At 46.5% G+C, this 11,757-nt stretch overlaps 2 protein-coding genes across 2 annotated transcripts in view; both read right to left on the bottom strand.

The window, feature by feature from the left end:
• Positions 1-1,278: 1,278 nt before the first annotated feature.
• Positions 1,279-6,378, bottom strand: Med28 (mediator complex subunit 28). The gene is made up of 4 exons (XM_004624545.2): positions 6,187-6,378; positions 3,962-4,028; positions 2,919-3,031; positions 1,279-1,539 (listed from the first exon to the last, which is right to left on the bottom strand). The coding sequence occupies exons 1-4, from the start codon at positions 6,343-6,345 to the stop codon at positions 1,342-1,344; spliced, it is 537 nt and encodes a 178-aa protein (XP_004624602.1). The 5' UTR covers positions 6,346-6,378; the 3' UTR covers positions 1,279-1,341.
• A 4,437-nt stretch (positions 6,379-10,815) lies between these two features.
• The window catches only part of Lap3 (leucine aminopeptidase 3), a 22,152-nt gene continuing 21,210 nt past the window's right edge, over positions 10,816-11,757 (bottom strand). The window contains exons 10-11 of the mRNA XM_004624659.2: positions 11,663-11,757; positions 10,816-11,182 (exon numbers count right to left, since the gene is read on the bottom strand). The exon at positions 11,663-11,757 is cut by the window's right edge and continues 6 nt beyond it. Coding sequence (XP_004624716.2) covers positions 10,993-11,182; positions 11,663-11,757 — 285 coding nt within the window. The 3' untranslated portion in view covers positions 10,816-10,992. The remainder of the gene's footprint in view (positions 11,183-11,662) is intronic.

Consider the following 11,757-nt stretch of genomic DNA (forward strand, 5'->3'; position numbering starts at 1 on the left):
TGGCAAGGGGCGTGATGCCTGTCTCTCGGCCTGCAGTGCAGCCAGGACAAACTCAAGTCTGTAACAGGCAAGGTAGGGCCTCGAGCACGGTGGCAGAAGAGAAGCCCTGTGTCCTGAAGGGCACTGGGGCTCCGTGCAGCGGCAGGTGGCACCCAGGCTAGAGCAGTAGCAGGAGTATGTCAGTGGGGGCTGGAAGGGACACAGCAGTTCAGGCTCTGGGCTTCTGCTGTGCAGACTCCTCAGAAGAGAGCGGCGGGGCTCTGGCGCTCAGTTAAAGGGTCAGGATCTAGTAGGGAACAGCATAAAGGAAAGGACAACACGGCCAACAGGAGGGCAAGGCCGCTACAGGTTGCGCCTCTGGCTCCGGGGCACTTGTCGCCTGGAATCCAATCCATGATCCACTGCAACTGATCTGCGGGGAGATGGCTCAGTGTTGAATAAGCGCTTCCCTGAAAGCGCAAGGGCCTGAGTTCAACCCTCAGTTCCGCCAAAAAAAAAAAAAAAAAAAGAAACTGTGCCAGAGAAGCAAAATGAAACCAGAGGCAGAGTTCAAAGAGAAATCAGAGTAAACCATGACTCCTCACACTGCACTGTGTCCCAGCTGTCAGGGTCCACCATTCCTGAGCTGACTCATTCCCAAGGGGTGTCACAGCCTTCAGCAATTACTTCCTCGTACACCCTCCTCAAGATCAGCACACAAACAGCACACAAATATAAACTAGCCCAAATAAAAGCCATCATCACAGAGGAGCCTACTGAAACATTACCACACTAACTCGCACCTCTTACTCTTTTTTTGACCAAGTTACAAAACATTCACACTCTGTCCCGCTCTGGAACCACAACAAACATCACTGCATTAGAGTCCTCCTCTTGAGGTAGTTCAGTCTTCCAACAGCAAGTCTGTTATCTTTCAACACTACCACAGTGGGGCAGTTTCCATAAAAGGTATACATGCCCGTTCCTGCCTCCAACCCAGACTTTGGTCAGTTTTTCCCTCATCCCATACACATCTAACAAATTGAAACACAAAAATAAAGTCATGTTAAAAAAAAAAAAAAAAAAGTGTCATCATACTGACTCTAAACTGTGCTAACAGCAAAAGACTTAACTTGGGCCACCAAAGCTACAGGCATTTTGTAATATACTCAAGGAATTAACATCTCATAAAAATAAGGAGGTGACCGTAGGCGGGACATAAAACCCGCCTCCTGACCTTCACACAGTGAAGGATGCAGGTCCACAGTGCAGGTCCACAGTGAAGGATGCAGGTCCTGGATGCAGGTCCACAGAGCAGATGTTGGGCAGAGCCATGTCTGGGGCGGCTGCCGGCCTGGGGGCTCACGTCTGCTTCAGAGGCGCAGGGATGTTGGCAGAGGCCTGCTCGAGGTAGGCCAAGGAGCCCTGTGGGATTTCTGCGGGTTTTTTGTGCTGCACATTGATATCCTCCAGCACCTGCTGCCAATGCCTCAGCTTTGTCAGATGCTTCTGGACCAGTGCATCTTTCCGCTGCAATTCATTCCTTAGTTCTGAGACATCCTAGGATGAAGAGTGATGAAACACGTCAGAGCATACTCAAGGCAAGAGGATACAGTTTCTCATGCGGTAACAGCACTGGGAAGTAAATTCAGAACCAAGGGAATACAGGAAACTACACTATACGCACTGTTCTGCGTGGATACACTATGTAAATCCAAAGTAACTATTGAAATGGCAGATGTCGCCTAATATCACAGTGTTTAATTATTTGTCCTTTAATAAGTAATAACACAAGCCACAGAATTCAAAAAGCACTCAAGGACAGCCAAAAAGCAATTAATCACTTTCTTATCCTAATCCTCAGTCACCAGCTAACTCTGTTCAAAGACTTTTGCTAACAACAAAAGCCATTCAAAACCTGAAAGATTTGTAAAAACCGGCACTACTCTCTAAAATTTCAGATTATGAAAGTTAAACTACATTACCAAGTGCTCCTTAGGAATTTCAACATTAAACCCTTTATCCCGACCTTGGCACACCTGTACTGTTACGCAGGTATCTGTACCAGGAAATGATTGCCCCAAAGGACTGTGAGGCACCTCTTCTTATGTTCAGCGCATCAAGAGCTGCTATCACGGATGAAATAAACTTTCTGATGAACTGGTCTGGAGCTGGTACCTAAAGAACTGCCCAAGTGCACTCTCCCTGTGGGCTTCCTCCGTGGCAGCAGTGCTGGTCTCTGCATGGAAGGATTCCTCGTCCACCTTTGGGTGGCAGCTCCTGACCCCATCTGCCCGGTGGCACTGAAGCCTCGCAGGCCTTGTGGTAGTCTACACACTTCTCTACATACCTCGTCTACACACTTCTAAGTGTTCAGGTTAGAATGGCAGACCAAGGAAATCCTCGGTCAGAACATTTATTTTCTGAACACTGAATAGACCCCTTCTGGCATGGAAGGCACAGGTAGGGAAACTGAGGCCACGGGGCACAGCTCTGGGTCAAGTGCGCTTTGATCACCTTTCGTGGCTTTTCAACCTTTTTCATAGGCAGAGTCTTTTTTTTTTTTGAGACACTGTCTCACTGTATAGTGCAGGATGGCCTTGAACTTGCACTGATCCTCCTGCCTCAGCCTTCTGAGTGCTAGGATCAAAGGGGTGCTCCACCACACCCGGCGAGAACCTTCCCTTCAGACAGTTTCTGTGACTGCTGGTGTGGGACACAGTGCGCAGGCCTGCTCCGTCTGGGGCACTGCCTCATACCCCGACTCCCTGGCTTCTCTTACTCCTCAAGAATGTGGACAGCGAGCAGCATTGCACACTGATCTATACAACAAAACTGAAGCTCTACAATAGGAAAACTTTTTATCTTATTTAAGGTATAAATGGAATCCTGACAATAACTGCTCCCCCTAAAAGCTGAGGAAAAAACCAAGTTTGTACCTCTTTGATAACTTGCTCTGGTTTCTGGACAGACAACTGCAATCTTTTTTGTAGAAAAAAACATTCTGTCTGTCTTGCAATATCCAGGAACTTCTGGATACACTGATCAACACCTTAGAGATGGAAAAAAACAAACAAACAAAAATTAAATTAGCAACAACATGAGGCATATATACAGCCAGAATATTAAAACAGCATCTTAGAGATGTAATCTAGGATTTTAATCTTAGCCACAGCAATAGTAACAGCTACTAACTTTCTTTAGCAAACACTAGACAGCAGGTAGTTCGTGCTTTCATCAGGTGACAAACAAGACATTATATATCATGAAAGCGATGAGGCTTTCTAAAAAAAAAAGCAATCCAGAGATTCACAAATTAACATTATGATTTCCAGTTAAAATGGAACATTTACAATATGGTACAAAAGGGCTGGCCTAACAGCTCAGCAGATTAAAGCGCTCACAAGCAGGTGCAGGGGCCAGGGGTTCAATCCCTGGGCCTGCTGTGCCAACCCAGCCCCAAGGGCATGCTGAGATGGCAATTGAGATTGGGTGTGGTGGCACTCGCCTATAATCCCAGCTCTTGGAAACAGGCGGATCACTATGAGTCCCATCTAGTAGTGAGACTCTAAACATCTTGTAGACCCTTCTCTAAAATACAATAAATAAATAAAAATAAAACAAATATGGTACAAAGAAACTGGAAGCACTGGCGTCCCTGGGGACAGAACACAGGGAACGAGCAAAGCATGACAGACTTCTGCTCAAAATGTAATCACACTGGGTATTCAGTCAGACAGTTCACACCATTAGTCTTCTTTACCCAACACCAATACAAAAAACAAATGGTTCATTATGAGTGACCCATGTCAGTTAACAAACTGAACAGAGAGCCACTGGTTCACAGGGACAATATGCAAGCACCTTATTCCACACAAACATTTTCTTACAATGCATGCAGGACAAAAGCCCAGCAGCTGTAAAGTCAGCAAAAGCAATCTTGCTGAAAGCAGGAACAGCATTTGCAAAGAGAAATTCTTACCAGTTCGAATTTCTTCCTGATCAGTGCCATTAACGTAGTCCTGACTCACAAGAGAAGCGAAGCAAGCCTATGTGATCAAAACAACAAAAAAGATGTCACCTGCACATCAAGTCTTACTTCTGAGTAAGAAATGCTTCTCCTGACATCATTCAACAATTTGATGGTGCTTGGGTTTGTACAGGTGACAGGACATCATTCCAGAAAAGATACCTGGTTTGTAAACTGAGTCCCAAATGACCCAGCGCCAGCACTGCCACTTGATTCCATCCACTGCCCATTCCTATCTCATTCCATACCAGTATGAACACCCTCCCAAACACTCTCTTTTCCATCAATCCTTCAATGACTGCTGTTGTTATTCTTTCAGAATACAGGCCAAATGTCACCTCTGCAGACAGGCCGTCTCTGTCCTTTCCAAATGGTGTTGCTCCTGTTCATGCTCTACCCTGAAGTCCAGCTTTGTTGTTTTTCATGTAATTACATGACATCATTTTTTTTTTTTTTGCATTATTATGTGTCCCTACTAATAGGTGGAAATTTTGTCTTGTTTCCCACTGTACTCATTGTGCTTGGAATAATGTCTGACATTTAATAAGCAGCATGGTGTTTAATAAATACCAATTACTGGGTGGCCCAAGAGGACAAGGCCGATGTCACATGGATAGCAAAGTCCCAAAGTGGGAGTTCTCTTTAAAGGACACTGAGTGGAATGTGCATATGAATCGGCCAGGAACCTGCAGGCAAGTGTCAGAAAATGCTCAGAGAAGGCCCACTGCAGACAGCCGAGCCAGAAAGGCCAGCGAGGGAAGAAGTTGCAAAGAAAGCCTCCACTTCAAGAAAGGAGAGCCTCACCAAACTACACTTGGTGCGAGGCATGCTGATACAAGCTCAAATTTAGAACACCAAAGACTGGGAAGGCCCTTTTGGGAAGCAATACATTGTGCTGCCGGCAGTTTCCAGGTTACAACTACTATTGCAGGAATCCTCCAGCCCTACGACAAATCAGACCCTTAACAAATCTGATTGCCCATTCTGTGTATTCCATCAGCAGTTGACTGGCCAGGCATTGTGGCGCATGCCTGGAATCCCAGCACTCCAGGAAGGCGAGGCAGGGGGATTACAAATCCAAGTCCAGTCTGAGCAAAATTTTAGCACAGCCTGATCTCAAACAATTTTTACAAGGCTGGATGGGATGTAGCTCCCTGCAAGGGCCCTTAAGTTCACCCTCCAGAGCCACAACAAAACAAAACAAAACACAACACGAAACACAGTCAACTCCTTTTGGCTTTGGGATGTTAGTGAATCACGTGTGCTTTGCGAAACCTATGACTGATGAAACACAACTCATTCAAGCCAACCAGCCACAGAGGGGCCACAAAGCAGGAGTGGCTGCTCCCGGCCTCCCCGAGCCAGCAGTGGCACCAACAGGGTGGGTGGAAAACAAATCTCATGAATTTTAGTCCCTTCTTTCCCGGAGTGGGGTGGGGTGGGGGTAGAGAGGGAAGGAGCAAATAAAGACTTTCACAGAAAATAGGAATCATAAGGGACTCCCATGCATGGCAGTCTTGTTAAAAAATTTTTTTTTTTTGAGAAGTATGCCTTGGATACCTTTTGCCTGAAAGTCAGGAAGCAGGAGCGGCAGTGCTCATTTTCCCAAATTCAATTTAGTTTTGGGCAAATTACTTCTGCCCTCCGGGGCTGCTTCTCCAAGCAGCAAAACGTGGGATGGGCCCAGACTGTCTCCAAGGTTCTCTCAAACAAGAGCGCACGATCCCAGGAAACCACCTGAGCCAGTCAAGGAAAACCAGGGACCTGGACGGGCGGCACTCAGCAGGAGCCGTCGAGAGAAACAGGGCACGATCCACAAGAGATGGGGCTCTAAGCTGAGTCTTGAGAGAAGGCTGGGCCCGTTTCAGAGCGCAGCGCAGCGGAAAAGCGGGGTTCGGGGGAGGCGGCGCAGACACGCAGAAATAAGGGAGCGCCGGCGGGGACCTGCATGGACCCCTGGGGTCAAACTTCAAGTCCACGTGCCTCCAGAAACGAGTCTACCCCTCAGCAGACCTGAAGAGAATACCACTGTGGGACCGAAACAATAAACTAGGTTCCGGGCCTCGCTACATCACTTGGAAACCCAGCGCTGGGAAGCAGGAAGGAGAAAACGCGCGCACGCGCAGTTCACGTCTCCCGAGAAGGGAAGGGCTGCAGAGTGCCGAGCCCCAGTTTACCTCAAATGATGACTCTAACTCGTCCACCAAGGTACTGTTGGAACTTCTCGGGGCCCCAGGCGTCGCTTGAAGAAGGGACGCCTGGCCTGGAAGTCCCGGCGGGGCACCTGAGGGCCCCGGCAGCTGCCCGGAGAACATACCGCCTAGCGGAGCCGCCATGTCTAGAGCGGCCGGAGAGGCGCACTGCGCCTGCGCGGGGCCGCAGTCACGTGACGGACGCTGCTCCCGGAAGTGGCTGCCGGCGCGCAGGGCCTCCCGCCCCCAGCGATGACGTCTCCCTGAAGGATTGGGTGGATCGGGGCCGTCGCTTTCTCCTCTCTGGGCCAGTTTGTGGGCGGGTTACGTGAAGAGTCGTCCACCCCCTCTACAAGCACTGGGTTTGTTCTAACGAGTGCTGATCCACTCATTGGTGAGAGCGGCGCGCAGACGGGAAGCAGTCCCTGCGGATTCGGAGGCGGGGCGGCGAAACAGCTCACAGTACCACTGCCGAGGCGACCTGTTGTCCTGGCCTTGTTCTCTTTGATATTAACGCCTGCTCTGCGGGGGTTAGATCCCCTGCACGCTGTGCCGGCCCGCCCCCCTCGCCCCGGGCGCGCGGAGACTGCGGTTGGGACTGGGCGTGGTGGCGCGGCCTGTAATCCCAGCCCTGGGGAGGCTCTAAACGGGAGAGTCACCACGAGTCCAATCTACATAATGAGACCCTGTACACCCTGTAGACCCAAACCTAAATTAATAAAAAAAAAGGCCAATATCGTAATAATTTGCTTAAATTTATCTGTTCAAGACATGTTTTCATTTTAGTTTCCATCCAGCATGCTGAATCCACTATTGTCTCAGGCACTATTTAATGATCTGGGAGCTACAGCAATCGCCCCAGTCTGTATACAGAGAGAGGCAAACTTAAGTCATACACAGCAATGTTACAGATAAATGGTAGGAAGGAAAATTGCATCCCTATGAGGGGATATCTAGTGGGGGTGTTCTCCGAGATGGGTAATTAGAGAAGACTCGTCTGTGAACTGAACTGCAGTGAAAATTTAACTAGAAGAGCTTCCTAAACATAGGGTCCCCTGAGTTAGCATCCTGCCTGGGTGGTATACTTAAGTGACCACAGGCAGCACAGCAAGGCCATGAGTGGGCTGGGGCAGAAGTGGTCAGAAAATGTGGAAACTTCCCTTTGCCAGTTAGACTAATCGTTTCGTTTTCTGCGTAGCCCCTAAACATTTGCTGCAATTGCTCGTTTTTCTTCATTGGTTAAATTGCCCCATCCCCACCCCAAGTGGAGTGCAAGCTCCAGGACTTCTGAGCCTGCCATTGCCATTTGCACCCTGAATATTCAGACCTGTGCCTAGCAAAGCTCGAAATTATTTGTTGATTGAAACAAAAGAAAAAAGTGGGAGAGAACGTCTACAAATTAGGAGCGCTTTGCATTCCTACATTATTGAGGATCATAAAGATTTTGTTTTTTGTGGGTTATGTCTATTTATCTACTAAAGCTGAGAATTTAATAAAGTTCATTAAAATAATAAACCTGTTACATGTTAGCATATATAGTACTTTTATTAAAACTGTAATTGTTTCTCTAAGAAAAAAATGAGCCAGATGTGGTGGTGCATGCCTGTAATCCAGGTACTCAGGAGGTGGAGGCAAACAGCTCACAGGTTTGATGCCAGCCGGTACAGTTTAGACTCTTCTCTCAACATACCTAGGCTGAATCCCTAGTACCACCCCTCAAAAACCCACTGGTGCTGAGATTGCAGTTATACCTCAGTGTAAGTTGCCTCAGAAAGTGGTCAATAATTCTTCTGAATTCTGCACAGACCACCCACTTTAGATTTTGCTAAAAAAAAAAAAAAAAATCTGTTTCACTGATAAATTGTGAAAGCACTTAGTTATCTTTGAAAGATAACCAAGAATGAGACTATGTATGCATAGGTCTACTACAGTGCTTGGCGCAGACCAGATAACTTGAGAAAATAGCAATACAGTGTGATTTATTTTTTGGTACTGGGAATCAAACTCAGGACCTTATACTTGCCAGGCTGGTGCTTAATGCTGCTGCGCTAAATCCCTGGCATGAATTGTTTAAAGTCTTTTCATTCAGGTAGAACAAAGGGATGAAGGACACCAGTGAGGCGGTAATATAGGAGTACAGAGAGGATGGTGTCTAGTATTAGGGCAGAGAAGAGAAATGGTAAGATGTGGTCCAACTAAAATTCCATGATGTGCTCAGAAAAAAACCCCAGGCTGTTTGGGAATGGGATCCGTATTAATTTGGTGAATATGACTATTCCAGGTATTAAGCTACTACTTTTCTATGATGGGGAGAAACCCAGAGCTCATGGTGGATACAGTAAAAGCCACAGAATATAGCTGTAAATGGTCCAAAGAAATGTTCAGGCCAATATTGTCTAGTTGATATGCTACCAAATAGTATGGTTCTAGAACTCTTCTTCCTGAGCCTGAGATTAAATTCTGCAAGAACAAGGATCGTATCTTGTTTACTTTGCCTTCCCATGGCAAAGTCTGACACAAGCTAGGTGTGGCATGTTTGCTCATTTAAGGATCTTTTATTCAAGGTAGTAAAACATTTCCTACTATTTGACTTTTGAGATTATGAAGACATCTTTAGATTTCCTCTGCCGTAATCCAAAAATCTCCTTTAGCTGCCAGGTAGTCTCAGGATTTCAGTTCATCTCTATCCTGTTATCTCCTTTATTTAGTTGGCAGGGACGCCTAAGAGTGGTTTGCTGTTTGTGAGCAGGTAGCACTAAACTTGAGGGTTTCTGCCCCCACTGTACTGACAGAGTGCACTGGCCCTTTACAGCAAAGGTTTGTTTACTGGGGGGTTTCTTTCTTTTCGCAGTACCAGGGACCTTGCTCTTGCCAGGCAGGCGTTTATGCTGTTGAGCTGTCTCCCCAGTCACAAGTGAGGGCTTCTTGTGCCAGGTCTTGGCACATACAGATACTGACCTTTGCAGCTCTGGCTTCTATCCATGTAGCGTTGTTCACGAACTGTCTCCCCCATCACAGTAGCAGCATGCAGCGCTATCTCTGCATTTCCCCAAATCTCTTGCAATAGCCTTGGCTTAATCTTGGTGATAAGAGAGTGCAGAGGCCTCAGCAGGTACTTAACCTGGTAATTGCAGCTGTACCCATTTGCCCCTGCTCCTTTTCCTCAACGTCATGCTGCCTTTGAACCTTGCAGCCAGTGATGGAAAACTCCCAGCTGAGGATTTTGATGGCCATGGAACTGCCCTTCAGCCTTGGATTCTCTATTTCTGTCACCTTTTAAAATGCATGTGTTCAAAATCGCTGCCCGTCTGGATTTTCTCATGGCCTTGCCTAATGCTGGTTGGTACCTACCTATGGGTAAGGACCATGGTCCTGAAGAGTGGTAAGGCACTGTGAAGGATCTGGCAGCTAGGAGCACATGCCATGGCAACTCAGTTTCTTCTCAACCAGACTGGAGGAGCACGGGGAACTCGGGGCTGCATTAAAAGCCTTTCGCATCCCACGTACAAGCATGGGGTTCTATTGTTCTTTTATCCTCTCTGACCATGAACACCCAGAAGAATGTGTGTTTGCTTATTACTCTTGCCTGACTTTTAATTCTTCAATATATCACAAATTTGCATGTTTATTTTCATTCCCTCTCTGTAAGCCAGTTTAGGTTCACAATGTCCATTTATGTCAAACTGTTTAAAAGTTAAAAGACAACTGCAATAAACAGTCCCTCTATCAAACGTTTTCAAAGTCTTAATAGAGGGGGAATGCATTCTGTTCACGAATAATTTAATCCATGTGATACAGAAGTGAGAAAGAGGAGAGCTTTGTTCTAAGTCTGCACAAATGGGATTCTGTTGATGAGTTATAGTCCCAGGACGTAAGCAAATAGTTTGAAAGTCCCTTGTATGGTCTAGTTGCTCGCTGGGTGTGGTGTTTCCAGTAAATCCCACAGCTGTTCAAGTCCTGAATGGAAAGCCTTAACAGCGCACTACCCACACCAGCTGTGAGGACTATGTGGGCTTCCCTGTGTCCTACCCGGTGCTGCTCTGCAACTTTACAGGCTGCTCCCTCGCCCCATGCGTCACTGTCCGCACCTGTTACGCAGGGTAACGGGGCCTGCTTCACTGGCTCACTCGGAGGAGTCAATGCAGGAAAACTCAGAACCATGCCTGATAGATGGCTGAGGTCACAGTGGCTCACAGTATTCCTCTGTGACTGATTCTCGTAGAAATCACATGCCAGGCCACTGTCTTACAAACTAGCAGGCCGAGTGCCCACAAGTGATTCCTGGCACTGTGGAACACCTACGTTATGGTGTTACAATTTACTTACTTACATAGTACATGGAATAAAGCCAAAAAGGACAAACTGTTAGGCCAATGTTTCTAGGTTTATAGCTATCTATATATGTATTACAGCCAAACCAGACAGCACAAAAAGTTGGATTTATTGTTTCTGACCATCACATAATAACTGTTCATTTGTTTATGTTCCTAGCACCACAGATCTGAGATGCGATTTTTCCTTTCAGTTAAACATATATACTCTGAAAAGTGATCAGGAAGTTTTAAAAATAATATTATGCACAGAATGAGTATCTTAAAAAGCTTGCCAAACATATTAGCTTTACCTTTATAAATCTTTGCATAAAATCAAATATCAAGGCATACAAATTTTCATTTTGTTCTAACTTTAAAAATGCAATCCTTGTTGTCTTAAAAGACTTTTATCCATTCAAAAATATTTAAGTTTAACTGCCCATTGTAAGGCTTATGCAGCGATTTCCGAGTGTCAGAACTAGGCCTCATCTTGACTGAAGCGAAGCAGGAACTCGATCAGAGTCCGGGTGGGCCTCCCAGTCATGCCCTTCCGCAGGTACGGAACCTCGTCCTTGTTGGTCATCACACCCGCGATGTCTAAGTGCGCCCACTTGGGATGAGTCACGAACTCCCTCAGGAACGCCGCCGCAGTGCACGCTCCAGCAGATCTGAAGAGGAAGGCGGAGAGCGGTGCTTAGCCCTCGGGCGCTGCGCACCAGACCCGGCATTAGAGTCTGCATCCTCACTGAGTAGGCGGTAGGAGCCAGAGTAAAAGGCAAGGCTTCAGGACCTGATCAGGAGCTACCCTAATGAGTTAAATGTCCTCAAAGTGATTTCTGAGTTAACTCCTTATCAGGTCCTGTTTCAGATACAGCTTTACGCAGTAAAGGATGAATCTAGGTGCCTTTCTCCTACGTAATGAATTCCTGTATTTTCCATTTCTTTCTCTTATTATTTGCTTCAGATCATCTTTATATTTGAAAACATGTGCAATTTTGAGAATCTGTTGGGAGAAATACCTTGAAAATTCAAGGCATCAAAGTTTACAAGCACTACAACAGAAAGAAACCAGGGTCAAATGCTTTGAAAATATCATTTTGGCAACCGAGGATGACAGTAAAAATGTGGACTTCGCTCATTTCACATACCTGTATTTCCCAACATTATTGATATCAGCAAGTTGGCAATCTACAACCTGTCTGGTGTAATGTTCAAAGAGCGGCATCCTCCAGACCCGGTCCCC

The sequence above is a fragment of the Octodon degus genome, unplaced genomic scaffold (assembly GCF_000260255.1).
Source record: "Octodon degus isolate 3935 unplaced genomic scaffold, OctDeg1.0 scaffold00006, whole genome shotgun sequence".
Lineage (NCBI taxonomy): Eukaryota > Metazoa > Chordata > Mammalia > Rodentia > Octodontidae > Octodon > Octodon degus.

Coding starts and splice junctions, on each gene's coding strand:
- Med28 (XM_004624545.2), bottom strand. CDS start 6,345: ATGGCGGCTCCGCTAGGCGGTATGTTCTCCGGGCAGCTGCCGGGGCCC. Junction 4,029..6,186: donor AGTTAGAGTCATCATTTGAG/GTAAACTGGGGC, acceptor TTGATCACATAG/GCTTGCTTCGCTTCTCTTGT. Junction 1,540..2,918: donor CAGAGCAAGTTATCAAAGAG/GTACAAACTTGG, acceptor TCTTCATCCTAG/GATGTCTCAGAACTAAGGAA.